The sequence below is a fragment of the Salvia miltiorrhiza genome, chromosome 3, assembly GCF_028751815.1.
Source record: "Salvia miltiorrhiza cultivar Shanhuang (shh) chromosome 3, IMPLAD_Smil_shh, whole genome shotgun sequence".
NCBI classification, from domain to species: Eukaryota; Viridiplantae; Streptophyta; class Magnoliopsida; order Lamiales; family Lamiaceae; genus Salvia; species Salvia miltiorrhiza.
Genome location: NC_080389.1, coordinates 7,808,882 through 7,835,452, shown reverse-complemented (window position 1 = coordinate 7,835,452; position 26,571 = coordinate 7,808,882). Strand labels below are relative to the sequence as shown.

Below are 26,571 nucleotides of genomic sequence, written 5' to 3'. Positions count from 1 at the left end.
TACAAAAAATGAAAAGCCCAAATTAAATTTCTCTATCTTAAAAGCCCAAACCAATTCAAAACCCAAAGTATTTAAAAAGAGATTTGTTTTTTTTTTTTGAAGTAAAAAAAAGAGATAAGTAGGTTTTAATGAGCACCTTTGTCGGCTCTTTCTTCTCCAGCTGCTTTCTGCTGCAATTCTCAGAGCCCTTCTTCAACAATTCACGCCGCTTCGTCTTCTGAATTCATCATCCAATTCCACTCATTTTTCTAATTTGTGTAAGTATTAGAGTTCGAATATGATTTTTGTTGTTAACCATACCAAATGAACGACTGCATTGATGAGTTTGGGTTAGGGTTTGGGGTTACGATTGGAGCAAAAACACTATTTTATTTTTGGCTTCGGGTCTCGATTTGAGATGTGATCAAGTGATTTATTCTAATATGCTTTTTCTTTTGTTTCTTTTCTTTGATTTTTTTATTAACAGTAATTATATTCTCTAACATCTTCTCGATTTTTCAATTTCATTTCTTATTTTCTCAATGATTAGATTATTTTGTGCTTTCTTTTCCCTCGAAACATTTATTCATTTCTTTTCTAATATCTTGATTTTATATGTTTAATTGATTAAGAAATCATGCACATCGTCTTGTTTCAAGAGAAGATAAAGGGTGGAATAAGATAGAAACATGATGCACACGTTTATTTAAATATTCCGATAATTTTTTAGAGAAAACTGTCAATTTTTTTGGTGGGAAAATCTTACCGTTGAAACTGCTGCTTTATATATAATATAGATTACGCATATGTTTTTCATGATCGAGATGTAAAATTAAAAAAAAAAAACTTTAAAAATATTATTGTTCCTATTTTTAAAATGCATGGAAAACTCATATGTACATTTTGGGATGAATACATGAATGAAAGAGAAACGATATTATGTTTTCGAAATAAAAAATCAAATATCATGATTACTGAAATATGTCAGACTAATATGTAATATGTACAAAACTGAGATTTAAATTTGCAAATGTTATAAAAACATCAAATTTTGGTTGAATAAGGACTTACCAAAAATGAATGTCTCAATTTGTAAGTTGTACAATACAAAAATTTTGATACCATATATTATTAATAAACTATTAAATTTTAAATATAAATTTACTTAAAAATAAATTTTTATTTTAAGAAAATAATATCCTCGTGCATCGCACAGTCACAGAACTAATTTAAGAGAACAATTTTCAGTCAAAATCTTGTGAAATCTACTAATTAATACTCCATCCGTCCATGAAAGAACTTCCTAGGAGGGAGTGGCACGGGTTTTAAGAAAAAATATTGTTGAGTGTATTGAGAGTGGATAAAAGGTAGTTGAGAGTGTATTGGGAGTGGTGAAAAAGTATTATAATTAATATTGAGAGTTGTGAAGAGTGAAAAGTAAGAGGATTATAAGTGGTGGGGTATAGTCCAAAAATAGGTAGGAAGTTCTTTTGTGGACGTCCCAAAAAGGTAAGATAGGAAGTTCTTTCGTGGACGGAGGGAGTACTAGAATAGTTGATATACTAAATAAACAATAAGAAAATTCAAAGTTTCACTACTAGAATAGTTGATATACTAAATAAACAATAAGAAAATTCAAAGTTTCACGGAACATTGATACGTTATGTCGTATCTTCCTTGTATTAATATTGCACCAAACAATTTTATTCTCCCTCCGTCCTGACATAAACGGTACATTTCTTTTCGGCACAAGATTTAAAGAGTTAGTGTTTAGGGGTTTAAGTGTGCTTTTAATTTTGTCTTTAATTGAGTATGTAATGATTAATGATTTTACTTATAGTTTTTTAATTTAAAGCCAAAGTTTAAATTAGTTAATCATTTTTTAATTTCAATTTATTAATTAAATTTTTTTAAATTATTAATTTGCCTAAGTTCTTAAATCTCTCTCATCCCTTCAATTATCTCTCGTCCCAAAATAAAGGTTCATTTAGTTTTGTTAATTAAGTTATTAAATTTCTTAATTTTCTGAAAAGGGAAATGCACCGCTTTTGTTGGGACAACTCAAAAAGAAATACGCACCACATTCTTTGGGACGGATGGAGTATTTCAAAACGTGAGGAATTAGAAGTTGCAATAGATATGAAAAGAAAATAAAAGTGCAGAAAAGAATATGGAAAAGAGATTTTGCATTGATATGATAGACATGAGAGAAGCAAAAAGGCTAGTGTATTACATGAACATCACCATCTCTTAACAAGTAGAGAGTGGATCATCTCAGAAAGGCATAACTTAATCCCTTCTTCTTTGCCCTTCATCCTGAAATCTCAAAACCTCCTTTTCCTTCTCGGCATTGCACATTTTTGGACAAAAAACATCTGTTACAGAACTACTGTAACATCGGGGAGACCTCTTCTCGGCCGATGATTGAGGCAGACTGGAGAGAGAGTCCAAGAAAGGGGTGCGGAAGACAGGCTTCTCCAGAAGAGGCTCCGAGTCATCCCCTTCGACAAAAATTCTCAACGCCTTGTCAATGGCAGGGATGACCTTAATAAGATCCTGATCCCGCTGTTGCAGGGTCGCTTCCACATCAGCGAGAGAGGCCTTCTCTTTCTCCAGCTCTCTGGAGCGCTCCATCAACTCGCGAATCAGGACATCCCCCTAAAGGTAATGATAAACTAATAGAGAAAACGTGAAAAATTGCAGGAAAACAGTAATTATACAAAGCCTACCAGCTCAAAGAGTTGGGCAGTGTCGATACAAAGCTTGTCTTCATCTTCGGACTGCATCTTGGCCATGTCTGTTTCATGGCCCCGGCTCATGAACCTCTGATAGAGATCCGGGCCGGAAAGATTCAAAACAGGGCTGCCCTTTCTAGCGGCACCCTTCTCAGACCCCTGCGAAACAGGGGAAGACGCGCCTCTAAGCTGATGGCCGGACTCTCTAAGGCTTTTTGCTTGACAGCTGGAGGATTAATTTCAACGATGTCCTGCTCCTCAAGCTCGTCGCGAAGCTGGAATATATCATCAACTCCTAAGATTAGAAACTTATGTGTTCCTTTAATATTAGATAGCTTTCATATTTAACAGTTACATCTAGTATCACGCTCCATGTAGAAGCAAAAGGGTTAGCCGCCAACTCCACATTAGGAGGCTTTTCACGTAGCAATACTTCAACGCATGCCCGCACAAAACATGTTGTTGAGTTCAGATTGCATCCTCGAGTGACATGGCAATCTTTCCGCAACAAACTCCATCAACTACATCAAACATCATATGCAATTACGGTGAAGAGATAAGAGATACCCAACACAGCTATGTAGTCATAGGAAAGCAAACCAGACAATAGAATGATAAGTACAACTGTTTTCAAGTATTAACCTTGTGGAGCATAATTGAGCACCCATTTGGACTAACACAACATCCCCCCAAAGGATCCCCTTTGGCTGTTCAAATTCAACACCACAAAAACTAACTCGTAAGTAAACCTTTATTTAATGAATAAACTACATTGCAATGTGAAATTTCAGTTTGAATAGGGCAAAAAACGAAATGACAAAGGAATACAGCATCAATTCCATGACGCGAACAAAGAATGTGAATGCGCATCTTTGTGAGCCAATGAAGAATATTAAAATTTGGCTCAGGCTGAAAGTCCTGTTTGTCTAATTTATAGTAAGTCTATTGGTGACCACAAGCACCATGCCCTTAGCTTTTATTACAAGACCTCTGAAAAAAGTGATTGCAGAGGTAAGTTCAATGTAAAACTCAATAAAATGCAACCAAGCAACATACTCAAGTATTTATGTTCTTCCCAAACAGTCTATAGTTCAAAGGGAAACACAGGTTCAAACAAATTCTTACGAGTGTTCTAAAAGTACATCAATTAAAACAGAGAATCAAATTGCCATTCATTTAATTAGGGCAAAATGTAGTTCAAAAATCTCTCGATCGACGCAGTCACGTACCGCGCTTTGGGGTTTAGGGCTCGCCGAGGTCAATCCGCCTTCACCAGAACCGTTTTCTTCTTCGGATCGACAAGCGAGAATTTTGCCCCCAAAATTAGGGTTGATCGCGACTTAATGCCATTCCTGCAATTGGAAGAAGCTAGTAGCGATTTTGATGAGAATTTTGTAGGTTTTTGGCATGGAGTGCAGAGAGAATGGTGGCGATTGGGGAGAAGGAGGGAGAGAGTGGAGAATGGGAAAATGGAGGAAGTAGCAGGCGTTGTGGGAGGCGGAGGTTAGAGTGAGGGAGTGGAAGAGGTGACATTGTTGAAGGAATGAAGAGAGAAATTTGTGTGGACCTGCTCTGCTCAATACTAACGACTTGTTGATTGATTGCTGATTGGATTTATTCCCGGGAATTTTATTTTTTTTAAATTTACAGTTTTGTTCGTTGCTTAGGTGGGCCCCTTAGCTACAGTATTTTTTATGATTGAAATTACTCGGGTTTGATTTGTTATTTTTCGTATTTCGATTTTCAATTTCCTTTTGTCGATTCTGAAGAGGAAAAAGAATAAAAAACTATTTTCTCGTATATGAGTACGGCCATATTTAAAAAGCTAAGATTTTCATTAAATAAAAAAAGTGATAATTATTATGAAGAATTTTTGTATTTAATTTTTTTACCATTTAATTAGTGATAATTATTATAAAGAAAAGTCTTATTTATCAATAAATATTGAGACCGGTGTAGATTATCATTCATGGTATTGCTTGATGTAAATAAAAATTTCTCTTTTAAAAACAATCTCATATAATTTTTAAAAAAGTGTCTTTCATGAATATAATTATATCATCATTTATACTTGGTGTTTTTTTTTTTTTTGAGTTATTATAGTTAGTGTTAATTATATATAAATTATTGTACTTTCAACAAAATTCTCTCTCCTTTTTTTATATAAGAGTTTCATTTGTTTTGTATCACTTGCTCTACATAAAATTTCATTTGCTTTTAAAAAAAGTTTCATTTATTTTTAAATAACGTTTCGTTTGTGTAATATAACTAGTATATTAAATAATGCTTGGATTGGGCGGATCGCGTACGGTACGAGTCGAGTCTGGTGCTCGAGAATCTATCCACATGGATTTGAAAATATGTACTTGATACTGCCTATTGGGATTTTAAAATATTTATTTTTATTAAAATTATATTAATTTGTTTTTAGAACTGATTCCTTCATACACAAAAAATGGATAAATTTTTTATATTTATATTTGTAATAAGAAATTGTATTTATTGAAGCAAATTGAGTTGATTGTGTGTTTTTCTCTCTATACATTTGTCTATATTATGTTCGTTATAATTGGCTAAATATAATAGAGAACGCAATTAATGAATAGCTAATTATTTTCAAAATTGTATATTGTATTCATCTTCTCTTTCTGTCTTTCTAGGATATGTTTTTTATTTATTTAAATCTGTCCAATTCAGCTGTTTACTGATAGTAATACTGATTACTTCCACAAATAATACTAAAACATTTAATTTTCGCTTATTAAAGAATGAGAATATATTCCGCCGCCAAACGTTGATAATCCCGAGACCCATAAAACTGGACCGGCCCAACTATGTTTTCCTGGGAAACGTTGTGTCTTGTGAGTGATTGAGTTTTGGATATATGTTTGTCTTAGAAAAAAAAATGGATATGTGTACAATAGAATATCTAAATAATACTTCATTCGTCTCAATTTAAGTAGGTCGTAAGAAATGGACACGAATATTAAAAAATAAATAATTTATAATAAAATTTAATAGAAAAAATAATTTTTTGTGTGGATATATGTAACCAAAAAATATGAGAAAAAAAAATAATAATTATGTGTCGGATATAATGACATTGGAGTAAATAATGAGTTATGTGATAATATTTACTATGTATTGATTTTTCATTTTAGAAAGTGATCTATTGAAATAAGACGTCCAAATAAGAAAATATGGCCTATTGAATTGGGACGAATGGAATACTCATTTCGTCTCGCATTATTTGACTTAGTTCTTTATAGCACGATTATTTAGGAGTAAATATTTATTATGATAAAGTATTAGGATACATTTATTTAAAACTTATTTATAATTATAATAAGCTAATTGTGTTATTAATAGCTCCTATTTTTATTAAAAATAGATTAGACCAAGTCAAATGAAATAGTTCCCAAAAAAATACAAGCAAAATGAATATGGATAGAGGAAATGATATAAAATATTACTCTCTCTATCCCATAAAGCAAGCCCAAATTCTTTTCGACATGAATTTTAAGAAATTGGTATTTTGTGTGTTAAATATGGTAGGTGTAAAAGTGAAAAGGTGAATAAAACGTAATTTTTTTGTCATATAAGAAAATTGGTCAAACTTCGCAAGACAAACCAAAAAAGAAACTTGGTCATGCTTCATAGGATGGAGGGGGTATATGGGTGAGGACACACACGAACTCTAATAAGACCAACAAACAAATAGTTTGATTAGTATTTTTTTTTTTAAGGAATAGTGTGATTAGTATTGGTTATTAATAATTACTATATATTATTACATTTGAAAGTTTTTTCTTAAAAAATAAAGGTAGTAAAACCAACTACCAAATAATTTGGTTAATTCTCATTAATTCGGTTGGTTTCCTAAATAAAACCACTGAATTATTAACCAGATATAGGGATGTCAAAAAAACTCGAAATCGACGGGTCGATCCGAATAGACCGATAAAAAGGAGGGTTAGGGTTGAAAATTTTTAGACCGAAAAAAATTTAGTCCGAATGGCCCGAACTGAAAATAGCCCGAGCCCGATAGGGTTGGCCCGATTAATCGAACTCTTTCTTAATAATTGATTTTTAAACTTTAATAATTTACTTTTTAATTCAATAATAACATTTCGAAGTTTGTAGAATATGTTTTGATTTTTTCCTACGGTTAATAACAAACATCTATGATATAAAAGTCAAAGAAACATAGTCATTTATGTTAAATCTATATACATTTTTTATTGGAAATGAAGTTAAAGTTAAATATTATGTAAATTTACGTTAAAATAACACTAATTTTTGTATCTAAACCAAGGCGAAATGTCTTGATTTAAAAAACACGACATATTTTTATTACAAGAGTATGATTATCTTTATAAAAAAAAATTAAACATATAAAAAAATCATAAACTTGTTGGCTCGAACGGGTTAGCCCGAAATCGAGTGGGTTAGGGTTACGGTGGAAAAATTTTAGCCCGAAAAATAAAAAAAATCGACTAGCCCGAATCAAAAATAACATAAAACCGAATAGACTGACCCGAAATCGAGTGAGATTGACATCCCTAACCAGATACGTACAATGAAATTTTCTATACAAACACTAAAGGAACTATGTTTATTATTTTCTAGTTGAAGTCTCCTCATGACGTTCGCACGATATGAATACATATGGATTCTAATAATAAGACATTACAAATGTCCCACCATACATTCTATTACGATACTTATGAGTTTTTTATTGAAGTTTATATGTATTCACACAGTGTAAATGTTGGTACGAGAGATTTTATGCCGTGCTTGATAATTCAAAACTTCATAGTGCATGGTAATTATGTTTTTTTTGCTCGTTGCTGGTATTTTTGTTGAATGAATAACACAAATGTGTTCACCAAACTGTTTGATGTAATTGATTCCCTAACAAGTAAAAATCACAATCCACACACATTCTAAGCTAAAAGTAACTACAATTGGTTTTAGGATTACTTGGACTTCACCGTTGTTTGCATATTTTGGGTTGCTATGGCCTAGGGTGATGAGTGATCTCAAACAATTTCAATAATTTCTTTTGTTTGTTTTTGTGTGGTAACATCGTTTAGTGATAGGATTTTTTTTTTTTTAAGAATAAAAACAATAAAAACAAAAACAAACAAACCGCTTTCATTGAGAAAAGGTGTTAGGAAGAGGTCGGTGAACATTATAGCAGATTTAGAGGCAAAGTCCTATTCCTCACGTTATTTGTACAAATAATGATCGAGTGAGGTCATTTTCATAATAATAATAAAAAAAGTTGTAATACAATTCATTAAAAAGTGGATTATATTTTAAAACGTTCCAAAAAAAAATAATAATAATAAGAGCAAATTTAACGAGATGATGGAGTACTTAATTAGGTCTTATAGCATCTGCAATAAGGGGTTAGGGGTGCATGCAAGAGCCGGCTCGATGCGGCGCGCTGGCGCACCCTCGGGCTTGAAGCAGAGGTGAGAGAGAGAACCGAGTGCGAGCAATAAAAGGTATGGATACACGTGCCTATATTGAATTAAAAAAGATGAAGAAAAAGGATGCAACGGTCTTCTTCGGTATTTTTTTATGTTTGTGTATAAAAATATTTATTTATTTATTATTACGCATAATACATTAATACTCTATAATAATAATGTATAATGCTAATTTTCATTATCAAATAATTTAAAATTATTTAATAACTATAATTATTATTTTATTTTATATAAAATTGAATTTTATATTTTTAAATTTAGAACTTTATTGAGCATCCTCTAATAATAAATCCTAAATCCGCTATTGATGTTGATATATAGATTATTCTTCACACTCTGTAAATGTAAACTATGGTATTAAGCCAATGAAATATTTGTAATTTTGCTTAAAATAATGTGAGCAACTTGCATAAATTACTAAAACAGAAAAGAATTAGTACTTCACGTTATGTTGCTTTGGGAGTGGATAAACGGCTAGTTGGATTGGGTAGAAAAAATAAACATTCTATTTCGTTACTCATTTGCCATTGCAAATACAATACACCCATTCACATGTATAATGGCAATGATGATATCATTGTATATTACCATCGACTATTTAAGAATAAAAATAATTTTATTAGGATTTATCATGATTCATATGTATAGAACAGCAAATAGAGTGGCGTATAATTTGGCACTAACTGCTAGCTAGGCACTTAACGAATACCACTTGGTGAGTGGATGATTTTTCTAGTTGGTTTAGAAATATTGTAAAGAATGATATCGAGTGATAAGAATTTTAATTTTGTCTTCCGCTTAAAAAAAAATAGGGGTTATTGTCATAAAATACATCAAGTTTGTCAATTTTCTGGTTTATATCATCACCTTTTATTTTGGCTAGAAAATACACGAATTTATAATTTATTCGTAAAATTCCCACATCGAGTATCTCCGGCGAAATCGAAACTTATGTGTCATTTACGTGGCACTGACGTGACATTTAATTTATTTGAGAATGATGATGTGTTGTCATTTCTCCCCCCCCCCCCCCCAAACCCCCCCGCCCCAACCCAACAGACCGTCCCCCTCCCCCAGCCCCTGCTGCCACCGCCACTTCTCCTGCCCGGCGGGTGGAGCCTTCCCCTTCTCCCAACTCCACCACCACCACTTCCCCTTTCGATCTCTGCCGTCTTCACCCAAAGTCTTCCAATCTGCAGATCTGTAATTGAGCATGGTGAAATTGGTGGTTTTGGTTGAGTTTTTGAAGAAATTGGTGGTTTTGGTCGAGGGAGAGAGACTGAAGGGCGGCGGAGGGCGGGCTCTGTTAGTGGAGGAGGGATGCGAAGGGGGGAGGTTCTGCTGGTCGGGGAGGGCGGCAGAGATGGGGCTCTGCTGGTGGGGGAAGGCGGCGACCCGAATCGACGAGATCAATCTGGCCAGCCTCGTCGCGGCTCGGATTGAGAGGGGCGCAGTAGAGGAGCTGGTTGACGAGTCCCTTGGGTATGGGATGGATGCGGAGACTGTGAGGATGATTGAGGCGATGGCGCGGCTGGCGTTTAGGTGCCTGTAGGCCGAGAAGGAAGCCAGGCCCTCCATAGATAAGGTTTGAGTTGTTTGAATGAGATTAGGGAAGGCGATATTATGGTGGTGGAGAAGAAGACGAATGGGGAGTTTGAGTATAAGAGGGCGGCGGCGGCGGTGACACTATCGTCGCCGGAGAAGGGAGAAGGGGGAGGGGCTGTGCGCGTGTGTGCTTGTGTTTGTGTGTGTGTCTGAGAGAGAGAGAGAGAGAGAGAGAAGTGTGTGTATGTGTGATTTGGCAATTCCGGCAGCCACGTTGGCAATTCCGGCAGCCACCTCAGATTAATTTGGGCGAAATTATAAATGGTGGGATAATTATGAACAAATTATAAATTCATGTATTTTTTTGCCAAAAAAAAGTGATGATATAAACCAGAAAATTGGTAAACTTGGTGTATTTTATTGCAATAACCCAATATATATATATATATATATATATATATATATGAGTATATATTTAATCATCATAACGCTTCTCCGAGTCGATTTGCCCGACTACACAAGATCTCCCAAAAATGAGAGGCCAAAAGAATTTTGAACTCATAAGTAATACTCTCTCTCTTCTCAAAAGTTTGTTCCAATTTTCTTTTTAGGGTGTTCCCTAAAAATTTGTCCTAATCTTCTTACTTTCTATTTTTATACATGACTTCACCATCAATTTTAAAATTATAATCCTTTAAATACTATTTTTATATTTGACCCCATCATTAAATAACTTTTACCAATTTTTATTAAAATTCGCGTCGTTTCCTTTTAGGCAAACTTTTGAGGGATGACGAAGGGAGAACTCCTTTCGTTTCTTAAAAACATGCACATCTTAGTATTTTGGCCCATCTCACAAAAACATGCATCTTTCATAAAATGTCTTACAATACAAAATTCGATATGGGTCATAATTCAGTTACAAAATTATTCAAACCTATATGTCTTATAGGTGGCACAAAATCACCCAAATTCATAAGCCTTACAAGTCTTAAATATCTAAAAAGAAGCATTCGCATCATTCACAATATTCAATTATCAATTTGATGCTGTAGAATTCACAATTCATTCACAATATTCAGTTATCATTTTGATGTCGTAGAATTCATAATTTGACCGCAATCAGTTTGAGAAGTTCGTTGAGCCCTTATCATCATGTATGATTCATCATTCATCCCCCTTACTACTTAAGCACAATCAATTGGAGCTAGGATGTAGCCATAAACTGTGTCCAATTACATCCAGGTATCTATGATATATGTACGATATGTAAAGCTTATAAACTTGGATACTTTTGAAATTAGATTATGCCACATAATTATCAAAATTTATATAAGGATATTTCACGAAAAATGCTAAAGTTTGGAATTTTTGAATAAAAATGAAAGTTGAGGATAATTTATGAAAAATGCTAAAAATTGGGGACAAAATATAATACTCCTAGTTATTTATTTATTTTTATGATTAGGTAATTAAAAACAAAAATCACCTCAGCCTCTAGGAATCATCTTTCTATTATTAAATTGGGATATTTACAGTAAAATACACGAACTTTCAATAATATCTGATTTTTCTCATAACCTTTAAAATTTGAAAAAAAATACACAACCTTTCAATTTTTTCTGATTTTTCCCACGGACATAAAATACTCTCAAATAGAAACTGATTTTTGGGCTTTTGATTTAAATTTTTTGATACCTAAGCGTGTACGTCGGCTTTATTATGGCACATTTATTATCCCCCACGCTTATGTATAAAAAAATATAAGTCAAAAGCTCTAAAATCAACTTCTATTTGAGAGTGTTTTATGCCCGTGGGAAAATCAGAAAAAATTGAAAGGTTGTGTATTTTTTTTCAAATTTTAAAGGTTATGGGAAAAATCAGAATTTGTTGAAAGTTCGTGTATTTTACGGCAAATATCCTATTAAATTTGGTATAACAAAATATTTTATAAAAATACTAAAAATCTGAGGTTTTTAAATAGAAAATCAAAATTAAAGATAGGAGTGGATTTTTAAAATGGCCACTTTCATATTGTAAAGATAAAAAATGTCCACTAAAATAAAAAACTTAAAAAATGTCCATTGTTACCAAAATACCCTTCACATTAAAAATTAAAAAAATGTCCACTTTACATCACCCCTTTAAAAAATTCCGCAATTCACAACCAGTGTGAATTCACAACCAGAATTTTTTGGTTGTGAATTCACACTGGTTGTGAATTGAGAATTCACAACCAGTCGAATTCACAACCAGAATTTTTTGTTTGTGAATTTACAACCAGTCGAATTCACAGCCAAAATTTAATTCACAACCAGTCGAATTCACAACTAGAATTTTTTGGTTGTGAATTCACAACCAAAATTTAATTCACAACCAGATTTATGTTGGTTGTGAATTCACAACTAGAATTTATTTTGGTTGTGAATTCAAGTAGTTGTGAGTTTGAGTTTTTTAAAGTTCAAATTCACAACTAAAACTTTAAATTTTGGTTGTGTATTTTGGTTGTGAATTTAAGAACATTAAAAAAATAATTATACAGCTCAATCAAATTGTTGTACAACACCAAAATACAACAACTCAATCTACCATCAAAATACATCAATTCCTCTAAATCAACAATCAAAATACAACAAAATATTATTCGAATCAATTCAATCTACAATTAAAATACAACAATTCCTTCGAATCAACAATCTCAACATTCAATCTCAAGTCTCAACAGATCTTAAAACGAAAATCATTCACAGACGTATCAGATCTAAACTTTTTTTCAAGGAAGTAAAACAAAAATCCCCAAAATTACTCAGATATGGAACTAGGGTTTTTTTTGCCTGGGAAAACGCGCCGCCTCTGAGCACGCTGCACTGCGCCTTTCCTCTCGCCGCCCAGACCACTTCCCGGCGGCCTCTGCCAGACGCCAAACACTGTCCTCAGCAACACCGCCTCCGTTCTGTACCGTGAAAGAGGAGGAGAAGAAGAAGCCGAAGGAGCGCCGCCCCTACCTGACGTCGGAGATGGCGGAGGCGACGAGGCCGGGGCAGAGACGACGAGGCCTGGGCGGCGGCGCTTCGCGGCGGGGGGTGAAGCAGAAGATGGCAGAGGCGACAAGGCCGGGGGCGGCGGCGCTTCGCGGCAGGGGCGAAGCAGGAGATGGTGGAGGCAACGAGGCCTAGGCGGCGGCGCTTCGGATTTCAATCCCCAAGCCGCCTGGAACCCTAGATCTACCACGCCTGGAAGTCTAGAACCCTAGATCTGCAACATCCCCCCACAACCACTGTCGGATTTGAACCAGCAACCTAAGGATTAAGGCGGCGGTGGAGATGAAGGCGGTGGAGATAGACGGCGGCGGCGATGGAGATGAAGATAGTCTGGAACCTTAGATCTACCACTCCACGCTGCAGGCGATGAGGCAGGGGCGGCGGTGGACGACGTAGAGGAGGTCGGCGGCGTCCACGCGGGCCTCACGGAGGAGGAAGGTGGTGGCACGGACGGCGGTGGAGGAGGAGGTGAGGAGCTCCGGGCACATGGGGAAGATGCGGCGGAGGTCGGCGACGGTGATGCGTGGAGAAAGAGAGAGAAGAGAATGAGAGAGGAGAAAGATGCGTGGAGGGAGAGAGAAGAGAATGAGAGAGAGAAAGAGAGAGTACATGTATTTAAGAGAGGGTATTTCTGTCTTTTCAATCAAAAAGTTGATAGTTTTTATTATTTTTATCTTAGTGGACAATTTTTATCTTTACAATATGAAAGTGGATAGTTTTATATATTAACTCTTAAAGATATGCTATACGAAAAATACTAAAAATTGAGCATACGAAATATTAGTATTAACTTTTTTTTATTGTATATGCATATATTTTTAAAAATCATAAATTTCGCGTGCGTTCGCGTGACAACAGCCAACTAAAAAAAGTGAAAGTCTGCCTCAAAAAAAAAGAAAAAAAAGTGAAAGTTAAAAAATGATTCTTTTTTTTCTTTTTGGGTTATAAAGTTAAATGATTCTTTATACTCCCTCCGTCCCACGAAGCATGACACAGTTTCCTTTTTGGTCTGTCCCACGAAGCATGACACGTTTCTAAAAATGACAAAAAATTTACCCTTTATTCACATTTTCACTTTATCACCTACCACACTTTAACACACAAAATACCAATTTCTTAATTTTTGTGCCGAAAAGAACTGTGTCATGCTTCATGGGACGGAGGAAGTATCTTCTTTTCTTATTGATTTTTTTTCTTTAAATACTCTTTAGAAACTTGACAACTTTTTACATATGCGGATACAAAAGATGATCAAAAACAGCTTGAGAATGAGTTAGATGAGCTTCTAAAACGGGAGGAATTGATGTGGAAGCAGAGATCGAGGGCGGATTGGATGGCTGAGGGGGATAGGAATTCTGGTTTCTTCCATAAGATTGCTGAAGGAAGGAAGAAAAGAAATCACATTCGTGAAATTCAGTGCCCGGATGGTACAAAGACCAGTAAGACCGATAGGATGGAGGCAATTTTTCAGAATCACTTTCAGGAGCTCTTCTCTTCTGGCCCTATTCATAACCCCGCTGATGTCCTCAGTTCCATAGAGCCTGTGGTTACCGATGGGATGAACAGGGATTTGATGCGACCTTTCACCAAAGACGATATTGTTCAAGCCCTCAACCAGATGCATCCTTTGAAAGCCCCCGGGCCCGATGGTATGTCGGCTCTCTTTTACAAGTCTTTTTGGTCGACTGTTAATCATGATATTGTCCCTATCCTTCTTGATATTCTTAATAATGGTGTGTCCCCTGGTCCTCTTAACTCCACCTTTATTTGTCTCATCCCTAAAAAGAAATCTTGTGTCTACCCTGCTGATTTTAGGCCTATCAATCTTTGTAATGTTGTTTACAAGCTCATTTCAAAGGTCATTACTAATCGGCTTAAGTTGTGTCTCCCGTCTATTGTGCATGAGAGTCAGTCTGCGTTTGTCCCTGGTCGTCAAATTACTGACAATGCGTTGCTTGCTTTTGAGATTTTCCACATGATGAAACTTAATAAAGCCAAAAATCGTGGAGTGTTTGCGTTTAAGCTTGATATGGCAAAAGCTTATGACCGTGTTGAGTGGAGCTTTCTTGAAGCTATTATGTTACATTTGGGTTTTAATTCGGCTTTTGTGGATTTAATCATGAGGTGTGTTACCTCTGTTTCTTTTAGAGTTCTTGTGAATGGCTTCCCAGGTAACCATTTCGAGCCGGGGCGGGGGCTGCGTCAAGGTGATCCACTTTCCCATTTTCTCTTCTTGTTCTGTGCTGAAGCTCTGTCGGGCCTTCTTCGAAGGGCCGAAACTAGTCAGCTCCTGCATGGAGCCCGGTTATGTAAAACTGCACCGAGGGTGAGTCATCTCCTTTTTGCGGATGACTGCATTATTTTTGGTAGGGGGAATGAAGTGGAGGTTGATACTGTGAAGCGGGTCATTAACGACTATGAAGGAGTGTCGGGGCAACTTGTGAATCTCGAGAAATCCTCTATTTCGTTTAGTGGAGGCGTGGATGAGGGAAGGCAGGTGATGTTGGCGAATCTGTTGGGTGTGCAAAGAGCGGGACAATCTTCCTATTACCTTGGAATTCCCAGCGTGGTTGGTCGTTCAAAAACAAAAATATTCCAAATGTTGGTGGATAGGACCCGAAAGAAAGCAAAAGATTGGAAAAGGAGGTTTCTCTCTGGAGCTGGTAAAACTGTTCTCATCAAATCTGTTCTCCAGTCCATTCCTACTTATTTGATGAGCTGTTTTGCTATTCCGGACCAAATTTGCCAACGGTTGAACAGTGTGGCTGCAAGTTTTTTCTGGGGCCAGAAAAATGAGGAACGTCGCATTCACTGGAAGAGCTGGAAAAAACTTTGTACCTCAAAACATAATGGTGGATTGGGTTTTCGGGATATCTCCCTTTTTAACCAAGCCATGTTAGCCAAACAAGCGTGGCGACTTCTGGTGAATGATACTTCTCTCCTTGCCCGCTCTTTGAAAGCGAGATACTTTCCAATGAATGATTTGCTTTTGGCTAGTAATGCTCACAACCCATCATTTGCATGGAAAAGTTTACTAGTAGGCCGTGATTTGCTTGCGAAAGGTATCACTTGGAGAATTGGTAATGGGGCTCGTATTCGAATTGGTGTGGATCCATGGATTCCTGATGGGAAAGGCTCTTTTAATGTTGCAAAAGTGGAGCATAGACATGTCTTGCTGAAGGCGGAAGTTTTATTTGATGATGATCAGAATCAGTGGAACACCGAATCTCTTACTGATATGTTGCCTCTTTCTGATCGTTGGACTATTCAGGCGCAGCTTAGAATCAATCCTCATGTACTTGATAGACCTTTCTGGCCTCGAGGGAAGTCTAATATGTATACTGTTAAATCCGGCTATAATCTGGCTATGGAGATCGTGGGTCAGACTGAGGCATCGAGTTCTAATTCTTTCTCTCCCATCTCGACTTGGATATGGGGCCTTGATGTGATCCCAAAGGTGAAATTGTTCATGTGGCGTTGTTTCGTCAATGCAATTCCCACGACGGAGGCTCTTGGTAAAAAAGGTATTGAGGTTGATGTCTTGTGTCGTCGATGTGGAATCGGAGTGGAATCGCTTGAGCATGCTTTGAGGGACTGTGAATGGGTTAGATATCTGTGGGCTATGTCTCCGCTTCGGCTTCGTCCTCTTGATCAGGATGCTTCATGTTCTATAGTGGAATGGTTTGACAAAATTAGATGTAATCCTCAAAGAGAGGTTCATAGTCTGTTTGCCGCGCTTGCATGGTCCTGTTGGTATGCTCGGAACTTACTGGTTTTCCAACATAAGGAGCTCTCACACCTTGAATGTCTTGCTGTTGCAAATAGAGCTATCTGGGTGGCCCCGAATCGATCTGTTGGTCCGAGGCAACGTGCTACACATATTGACTGCAATAGCGAGTTTGATGCCAAGATTTCCACGGATGTGGCGGTGGATTTGGGGAAAGGGATTGGCATTGGCGCGGTGTTGACATCAGGAAATGGCAATGTGGTTGGATGCAGATTTGGCTTTCAAAGAGGCGCTTATACGGTGGTTGAAGGAGAAGCGTTGGCCATGATCGAGGGGTTGAAGTTCTGCCAAGAAAGAGGGGTGGATAACATTATCGCTGAAACTGATTGTCAACAATTATATTGGAAAGTGGTTAGGCATGAAGAGGATCTTTCCTATCTCGGTGATTCGTTGAGGGTGATTGATGAGTTGAGTCGATCGTTCCGTCGAGTTTCGTTCAGCTGGACTCCAAGAGAGGGTAATTCAGTGGCTGATAAAGTTGCTTCTTTTGCTCTTAATTCCTTTTCTCCCATGTTGTCGTCTGTGAGTTTGCCTTTTGCTGTGAACTCGGTTGGCTTGAGCTAATGAAGTTTTATCCTTTGGTTCTCAAAAAAAAAAAAAGAAGGGCGTAATGCCTGCGAGGTATAACATTTTCTTTCTCTTGCGAGTTCGTCACTTTATAATTTTATCATACCATAGAAACCTCACCCTATTGTGGGTACTCCTGGTACCTCTGTTTGTTTCTTAATAAAATTCCTTTTCTTATCAAAAAAAAAAAAAAAAGAAACCTCACCCTATTATTAATTTATCATAAAACTATTTCATGTGTTACAGAATGGATTTTTTTAAAAAAAACTTAAGAATGGATTTCTTTTTTTTTTAGGAGAAAATCATGGAACCAATTTATTTCAAATCCCGATGAACAATATCTGAAAGTCAGGACGGAAAATCCTACTTCCAGATTATTACACCATCAGACCAAGCAACAAAATTTACTAAGCAATGGGCAGCCCTATTCGCCTCGCGACGAACATGCGGAAAAAAAACTTAAGAATGGATTATTTTTTAAGACTGAACTTTTAATTAAATCTTCGAGATAAGCTTTGGGATCATAAATTTAAATTAATTCATCTAAAAAACTACGTTAACGGATTAGTCAAATGCAAGCTTTCCCAAATAAAGAATCCTCAACAAATAATGCCATCTGCAATAACCAAAAATCACGGCGATGGATCCGCGATTCGTCATGATTAACCACCGCCTCCCGGCGGCGGCGCACCGCCTGAAAATCAAGAAACCCAATCTAGAATAGAACAGAAAAGCAATTACGCTTTATTTTCCACCAAATTCTGATTTTACACATAAATTAAAAATTACGCTTATTAAAATGTGCGGACTTTCAATTGTTTTCGATGTTCACATAATTATTAATTAATGCCTGAAATGTATACATAATTTAAATGATCAATATACTAAATAACATAGTTGAATATTTAGACCACTTCAAGTTTTCAACTAATCAAAGTGTCTAAGACCGCTTAAATTAATTTATCACTTCAGCTAGTTAAAATGATATTAATTCACTTAAAATTGATAATTATGTAAAAATTAAAATAATTAATAATTTATACTCCCTCCGTCCCAAACGAAATGTCCTATTTCTTTTCGGCACGGAGATTAAAAAATGTGTATAAAGTAGATAAAATGAGTTGGTAGAAATTATTTAAATATTAAGTATAGAGAGAGAGTGTATTGCCAAAAAAGGAAACAAGACATTTCGTTTGAGACAGCCCAAAAAGGAAAACAAGACATTTCGTTTGGGACGGAAGGAGTATATTTTATGATAATTTTTTTATTTATAGTATATAACTACAATTAAATGAAACTTTGTACATTAAGCTAAATTTCAAAGGATAAAAGAAAAATAAAAAAGGTTGTCTACTTTTTTCACACTTTGTCAACTCTAGAAACTGAGAAAGCATTGCACCACATCCACTAGAAAACAAGGCACAATCACGAGCAGATACAAAAACCAGACATTTCCAATCCCCAGCTACTGAAATTCTTCGCTTTCAGTTACCAAATCCAAAAGCAACCAAAAAAACCCATGTCACTGGTCCCAATATTCCCATGAGCAAATTTTTACATAATTAATAATAACAATATTCTACCTAAAAAATTAAAAATAAATAAACATAAACAATAGTTGGAAAAGAAGGCATTACTCATCATGACCCACTATATTCAAAGTGCAGAAATTAATCAATCATATATCCCATTAACTAACCTTTTTTCTCCAGAGCATAAAGACAATGAAATAAAGCCACCAAGAATAAATTTTTTAGTTGATGATATGTGTGATTGTGCCAATTACCAGCAATGAATAACCAAAATAGCATCTTTTCATTTCATTTGGTGAATGTAGCATGATGAAGTTGTGTTCACATCTTTCTACTAACAACCCACTTTTCATCTTCTACTTCTTTTCAAACCCTTTTCTTTTCCTTTCCAAATTCGTTTTTTCTGTTTGAGAATTGTGTGAAATGGCGAGTCTTGGAGATATAGGGGTGTCTGCGCTGATCAACATAATCAGTGCCTTCACATTCTTGCTGGCTTTTGCCTTGCTGAGGATTCAGCCAATCAACGACAGAGTTTACTTTCCCAAATGGTACATTGCCGGGAAGAGGACGAGCCCCAGGGGGTGGGGTGGTGTGGTGGGCAAATTCGTCAATTTGAATATCATGACTTACTTCACCTTTCTCAACTGGATGCCTCAGGCGCTCAAGATGAGTGAGTCTGAGCTTATTAGCCATGCTGGCCTCGATTCTGCTGTTTTCTTGAGGATTTACACTCTTGGGTACTTGCATCTTTCCCTTTTCTTTTTCCTAGATTGATGATAAGTGTTTTTTCAATAATGAAATTTGTGATTTTGTAAGTTGAAATTTGTGATTTTTTAGAGTTTTTAAGGTGCTCTTGCCAAAGTTTCAATCTTTTTTGTGTTGATTGACTTTTTAGTTTTTACTGACTGTCAGATTTTGTCTTTTTTTTTTTTTTTTTTGATAAATTAGTATCTTCAGAAGTTTATGAATGGGTTTTCCTGATAATGTATTTCTTATCAGTCATTAATTAACTTTGCATTTTTTTGGTTTCTAATTTAATTTGCATCAATAGTAATAGATTCTGGTACTGGAACCAATGTTTAATTGAGTTTTAAGATTTGACTTATGCTGTAAGCTTTTTTTTTTCTTCCCTCCTCTCTCTTAATTTTTTTGTGATTAGTAGATTGTCATGAGTGATGATGAGTGTTTTCCCATAATGAAATTTGTGATTTTTTAAGTTGAAATTTGTGTTATTAGAGTTTTTGAGGTGCTTTTGATCTGTGCTCTTGTCAAAGTTTCAATCTTTTTTATATGTGCTGTGGAGTGGATTGACTTTTTACTTCCTATTTTTTTAATTCTTAATTTTTTTGGTAACTGGTGTCTTCTTCAGAAGTTTATGACTAGGTTTTCCTCATATTGTATTTTAATCAATGTCAATAATTTTGCATCTTTTTTTTTTTCCCTATTGTAAGAAGCTCATATGATTTGTGGAATTGACTCTTAGATTCTTTCTGTAATCCTTCAGGAATATGTGGGAAAAGTTCTCATGTAGAGCATCATCAAAACCATGTAGTTCTCTTGCTTAATGGGAAAATAAGAATAAACTTTTTTAATTTTCTATATGCTACCATTTTGAAGCACATTTATGTAGTAAGCATATTTTGATTAGATGATGCAAGAAGTTGCTAATGATGTTTTGGTTCCTACCTAACTTGATGTTGAAGGTGAAATTTTCTTTTCAGATTATTCACACTTAGTTTTTGTCAGGTTGAAAATATTTGCACCAATAGCAACTGTGGCACTTCTGATTCTAATTCCGGTGAATGTATCCGATGGAACTCTATCTTTCCTGCGTCGCGACTTGGTTGTCAGTGACATCGACAAGCTCTCAATCTCGAATGTTCGCCCCAAGTCTTATAAGTAGGTGCAATCTGTGGTCCTCTTACTAAAACAATATTGAAATGTCTTGTCCTACTCAGAAATTTAAAGTACATTTTGCATGAAATAGAAAGCATAGTGTTTTTTGCTGTCCATTTCCTTATTTTGTTTTGCATCACACCTCAATTTTCGAGCCTGAGGAGTCGTTGAATCTCAGGTTTTTTGTCCACATATCGATGGAGTACTTGTTTACTTTCTGGGCTTTGTTCATGCTTTATAAGGAATACAATAGAGTTGCTTCAATGCGGCTGAAGTTTTTGGCTTCTCAAGCCAGGCGTGCTGAACAATTCACGGTTAGTTGTGTGATCTTTGCTGTAGCTCGAAACGTGCATTTCTTACACGATACTTGATGAAGATTCGATGGATGATATATATCCATTGATAGATCTTATCAGAGGGACTTGATATTGTGAGGAAATGTTCTTCTTGGTGAAACTCATGCATAATTTAGCTATTCTACTATCTGTGTTCAATTTATGGGGAAGTTATTGTGAATCTTTACACTTTTGTGAAGCCTCAATATTGATTATGATGCTAAGTTTTGATTTGAATCTCGTTCGTTTACTTATTGAAAGTCTTTTCGATAATCCTCAGGTTCTTGTTACAAATGTACCACATGTTTCAGGACGCTCGATATCAGATAGTGTCGAAACCTTCTTCAAGAGAAACCATCCGGATCATTATCTATCTCACCAGGTAGTAGATTCTCTCATACAAATCTTTTTCTACTCGAAAAGATCTCTGTCGTTTTTAATTACTTGAACCTGCTTGTTTTACTTTTGTTCATTACCTTTCGTGTGCTGTAACCAGGCCGTGTACAACGCTAATAAGTTTGCCAGACTCGTTAGACAAAGACACCGGCTTCAGAACTGGCTCGACTATAATCAACTTAAGTTCGAGAGGCATCCAGACAAGAGGCCTACGACTAAGGTATATATATATATTCTATAAAAAAATTTAATGCTTGATTGAAAACTTACTTGGTTTTATCTGTGTAGAGAGGCTGCCTTGGGCTCTGGGGTAAAAGAGTCGATTCAATCGACTACTATAAGGATCAAATTAAATATCTCGACAAAAAAGTAAGTCTGGCTAGCTTGATCAACAACTGGTTTCATTTTGTGGTGATGAAATCCGAATTTTTAATGATCCGTTTCTCTTAGTTGACGATGGAGCGCCAAAAGATTCTAAACGATCCCAAATCCATAACACCGGCTGCATTTGTGTCGTTCAATTCAAGATGGGGAGCGGCTGTCTGTGCGCAGACGCAACAGAGCAAAAACCCCACGCTGTGGCTAACAGATTGGGCGCCTGAACCCCGTGATGTATACTGGAAGAACGTTGCTATACCATTTGTTTCGCTGAGCATCCGGAGGCTAGTGATATCGTTGCTCGTGTTTGCATTGGTCTTCTTTTACATGATACCTATTGCCTTTGTTCAATCACTGGCCAATCTGGAGGGTCTGGAGAGAGTCGCGCCTTTCCTGAGGCCATTAATTGAATGGTAAGTGTCAATATATATATATACTTGATCGTCTGTAGTTTCGTTTCTAGACTGAGTAAGCTAGTGTTTGTCGATTTGCAGGAGCTTTGTCAAGTCATTCTTGCAGGGTTTCCTTCCCGGTCTCACGCTTAAGCTCTTTTTATACTTCCTCCCCGCGATTCTGATGGTTATGTCGAAGATAGAAGGGCACGTGGCACTATCAGTATTGGAACGAAGAACTGCTGCGAAATACTACTACTTCATGCTGGTCAACGTGTTCCTTGGCAGCATCGTGGCAGGAACTGCGTTCCAGCAGCTCCACGCCTTTCTCCACGAATCCGCTGAGCAGTAATGTTCCTTCCACACGTGCCACGCCTCTTGTTCGTGCATGTTTCTTGAGAGTTTGTACTAATTTAGACGCGTTTTGGTTGCAGAATCCCGAGAAACATAGGTGTGTCAATACCAATGAAGGCTACCTTCTTCATCACGTACATAATGGTCGATGGCTGGGCTGGGATCGCCTGTGAGATACTCCGGTTTAAGCCTTTGGTGATCTTCCACTTGAAGAACGTGTTCATTGTGAAAACCGAGAGGGACATGGAGAGGGCGATGAACCCTGGAGGTGTCGATTTGCCAGAGGCTCTACCCAGTCTTCAGCTCTACTTCCTCCTAGGCGCTGTTTACATGGTCGTTACACCAATCCTTCTCCCTTTCATACTCGTCTTCTTCGCCTTGGCATACTTTGTGTATCGTCATCAGGTGGTTAATGTGTATCACCAGCAATACGAGAGCGCTGCTGCGTTCTGGCCTCATGTTCATGGCCGCATCGTGGCGAGCTTGCTCATTTCGCAGCTCCTCCTGCTCGGCCTGTTGAGCACGAAGGAGGCTGCGAATTCGACTCCCTTGCTGGTAATACTACCGGTGTTGACTCTGTCGTTTCACAAATACTGCAAGAATCGCTTCGAGCCTGCATTCAGGAAGTACCCTCTTGAGGTAATCTCATTCTACTTCATAGCTGAATGAACTTCAATTTTGTGATCTTCTTATACATATATGTTATCGTTAGAGCTGACAAAATGGGCGGGTTAGGCTGTCCCGACCGGCTAGGACAAAGTTGCCCTTAGATTCTATCGCAAACTTTGCTCGATATGCTCGACCAATGTGAAGCATTAATACATTTACCACTAATGCTCAACCTCTGCGAGTCGAGTATTAGTTGTAAATGCACTAGTGCTCGACCACTGTGAGTCGAGTATTAGTGGTGAGTGTTTTTAGAAAATGCACTAATGTTCGACATAATCATCAGTGGTTGAGCATTAGTGCAAAATGCGCTAATGTTCGATATAAGGGTAAAAAAATCCTAATGGTTATTATTTATATATTTTGTAAAAGGTGAGTATTTTTTAAGTTTTATCTTTCAAAATGATTAAATACCATTTCACCCTAATATTATATAAAAAAATCCTAATGGTATAATACTCTTCTCGTCCCATAAGAGAGTAACACTTAGGAGATGACACGAGTTTTAAGAAATATTTGATAGATAATATGTTGAGTGGAGAAAGGGACCCACTACTTTTTAGAAAAAGTGATAATGTGTGGGGTTATGTTCCAAAATGGAAGTGATACTTTCTTATGGGACAGACGAAAATGAAAAAAATGATATTTTCTTATGAGACGGAAGGAGTACATCATACAAAAATCAGGCGGGCTTTTAAGCCCCAAGCTGGCTGTTTGGACGGGCCTTTAGACTCCATTTTTTTCGGGCCTCGAGTTTCCTAGCCCAGCTAAGACCAATTTTTCCGGCTCTAGATATCATCCTCTTGATTCATCTTCAGATATGTAATGCTAACTTATGAATAATCTACATACCCTCTCTTGGCCATCAGGAAGCCATGTCGAAGGACACACAAGACGGGGCCTCTGCATCTGACGTGGACGTGAGATCCTACCTGGCGGACGCGTACTTGCATCCCATCTTCCGGTCGTTTGAAGAGGTGGAGTTGGTGGAGGTGAAGGTCGAGACAGACCCAACCCCGGCCAAGGAAGCCAGCCCTTCTCCGAGTGAGCTCAGCTCGCCCTCCCCTCTTCATCACCACGACAAAAAAGAAGACGACGACGAAGAAGAAGAAGAAGAAGAGGCGTCCCACGCTGTGCAGCACTATGAGTTCGGACAGCCCCACGCCGCCTACCAGTATGAGCTGGAGCAGCAACAACAACATCATGTGTATCAGTATGAGCTCCAGCAGCCTCCTTATAGTGGCTATCACTATCACCATGGTGAAGTGGAGTCACCTAACAATGTATATAGATATGATGAGAGTGAGCCTCACTATCACTACTATCAATATTGAGCTGAGGTTTGGTTTCTATTTGATGATTTTTTTCTCTAGTTTGGTTTTTCAATGTAGAGCTCTTAACAGAAAATAAGTGCCATTTTTAGTTACAAGTTTCTATTTGTCAGTTGATGCAGATATGTAAATGAGTTGTTTAATTTAGTTAACCTGTTAACCGTGTACCTCTTTAGTAGTGCAGATGTGTGGCATAATTTGTTAATAAATAGCAGTATAGCACTTTCTTGTTCCGTTGAAAGTGACTCGTTTTTTCAATTTGGCTTGTCCCGTTATCGGTGGCTCAATACATAAAATATTATAATTAACTTTAAAAAAAATGTGAGTTCTACTACTTTTATGTAATTTACACATTCTTCTTATTTTTTATATCGAAAAATAAATGAGCCACGGATAGCGAGGCGGATGGAGTAGTTCTTATTAATTTTGGATTGTGAGATTAGATATTAAATTTTCAAATTGGATAGATTTTTGGGCAGGTGACATGATGACGCATGGGAATTGTGAGCATGTTGTCCATGATTAAAGAGTTACTTGTATAAATCAATTAGGTATTTATAAATAATAATTTATTTATTTTTGCATGAAATGACTGATTTTTAGTGGGAAGATTTTGGAAGCCAGCTTTGGTTTAATATGATAGATGAATTTTCATAATTCAATAATATTTATGCCTATTTTATAAAAAATGTTATCATTTGAAAATAAATAATTATTTTTTAACATTGACGGACACACATTTTTACCTTTTTATTTTATTTTGGGATTTTTCATTTTTCAACAAAAAAAGTAACAAAATAAGTTTTATAAAAGAAAATAATACTCCCTCCGTCCAAGTTTAATAGGTTCATTTATGTAACGCCCCGCTTTTACCTAGCTAAATTTAGAGTAATTTTGAACTTAGAAGTTAAGATGATTCACGCTGGAAAAAAAAATGAATTTACTTTAATTCCAACAAAAATGATTTTTGAAAGTTTATGTTATTTAAATTTTTATGCATCGCATATTTATTTAAATTGAGCATTTTACATTTACACGAGCTATTCATTAAGCAAACCCTGAAGAAATATTACAATCCCGATAATTTAATCGGGAGGGATTTTAATCGTCTAATCCATCAACACTTCTCATCCATACCCTATGTTCCTATTAGCCATGGTAGGCTAAGCCATACTTCTTCAACACTCCAATACCTAGCTAAATTAGAGCCCATGCTGAATACCTACCCCTCACATCTCCATAGCAGCCATGCCTCCATGTAGGCTAGACCTCCCCTAACACTTAACATCACATACCCTCAAAGACCTCTTGCACACTTCACACCATTGGACAAATTCAAAGTTTACTACAGCCAAAATCTTCTTTATTTCGTTCACACAAATCATCCTTACAAGAAAAAGAACTCAAGCTTAAGAGATTACAACAGCCAAAACTATTCAAGGTTTAACTCTTTGAACTCCATTATTTGTGTTGTTGCATGTTTGAAGCATCCATTTTATGCTTCATACTTGAAACATTCGAACTTTTCCCAAACAGAGAGACACAAACACAGATCCATTGCATCATCCCATCGATATATATGCATATATGTATTTCAATAGAGTAACATGATGTTTTATACATAAGAACAATGTGTGAATATATATATATATGTTACATACAAGCATGAGTCTGTTTTTGAAAGAAAAGAAAGGTAGAAGAATGATTAGAAGCATGTTGATAAAAATGGAGTCTTGAGTCATTGTTGGCCTTGTGGAGTGATTGCGGTGTTGAGTCGGGTCTAGAGTAGTTGGGCGGAGAACGGCGGCAGTCCACTTCTTCGGCTGTCGTCGGCCGATCTGAGTGGAGAGGAGAGGGGTGTGCTGGGTCTGAGCAGGAGAACGGTGGAGCGGCAGCTTATCGCTGCTACTCGCCGGAGTCGGGGAAGAGAACGGCTTCTGCTGCTTCAGTCGCCGGAAATGAGCAATTGAGAGAGAGCCGAGCAGTCGAGAGAGAGAGAGAGAGCCGATGTCACACCCCAATTCTTGAATGAATAAATATAATCGAGGTGCAACTAATTCATAGAAATAAACAAGGAACAACCTTGTTAAAACCCGAATAAGATAACAAGTCGGGCTAGGCCCCTTTGGATCACAAGTT

General features: G+C 36.7%; 2 protein-coding genes across 2 annotated transcripts; both read left to right on the top strand.

The window, feature by feature from the left end:
• Positions 1–9,425: 9,425 nt before the first annotated feature.
• Positions 9,426–17,149, top strand: LOC131018247 (uncharacterized). The gene is made up of 4 exons (XM_057946971.1): positions 9,426–9,754; positions 12,650–12,996; positions 13,162–13,304; positions 14,060–17,149. Exons 1-4 carry the CDS (start codon positions 9,426–9,428, stop codon positions 17,147–17,149), a joined length of 3,909 nt encoding a protein of 1,302 aa, XP_057802954.1.
• Positions 17,150–18,813: 1,664 nt separating this feature from the next.
• Positions 18,814–24,599, top strand: LOC131017325 (CSC1-like protein At1g32090). Its single transcript, XM_057946048.1, has 10 exons — positions 18,814–19,421; positions 20,431–20,583; positions 20,759–20,894; positions 21,196–21,297; positions 21,412–21,531; positions 21,600–21,680; positions 21,762–22,102; positions 22,184–22,429; positions 22,516–23,074; positions 23,971–24,599. Exons 1-10 carry the CDS (start codon positions 19,108–19,110, stop codon positions 24,433–24,435), a joined length of 2,517 nt encoding a protein of 838 aa, XP_057802031.1. The 5' UTR covers positions 18,814–19,107; the 3' UTR covers positions 24,436–24,599.
• The last annotated feature ends 1,972 nt before the right edge of the window (positions 24,600–26,571 follow it).

Excerpts from the sequence above, each read along its gene's own strand:
- LOC131018247 (XM_057946971.1), top strand. The coding sequence starts at position 9,426 with ATGGTGAAATTGGTGGTTTTGGTTGAGTTTTTGAAGAAATTGGTGGTT. Across the intron at positions 9,755-12,649 it reads ATGGCGCGGCTGGCGTTTAG|ACCACTTCCCGGCGGCCTCT; the intron begins GTGCCTGTAGGC and ends CTCGCCGCCCAG. Across the intron at positions 13,305-14,059 it reads ATGGGGAAGATGCGGCGGAG|CTTGAGAATGAGTTAGATGA; the intron begins GTCGGCGACGGT and ends GATCAAAAACAG.
- LOC131017325 (XM_057946048.1), top strand. The coding sequence starts at position 19,108 with ATGGCGAGTCTTGGAGATATAGGGGTGTCTGCGCTGATCAACATAATC. Across the intron at positions 19,422-20,430 it reads TTGAGGATTTACACTCTTGG|GTTGAAAATATTTGCACCAA; the intron begins GTACTTGCATCT and ends AGTTTTTGTCAG. Across the intron at positions 20,584-20,758 it reads GTTCGCCCCAAGTCTTATAA|GTTTTTTGTCCACATATCGA; the intron begins GTAGGTGCAATC and ends GTTGAATCTCAG.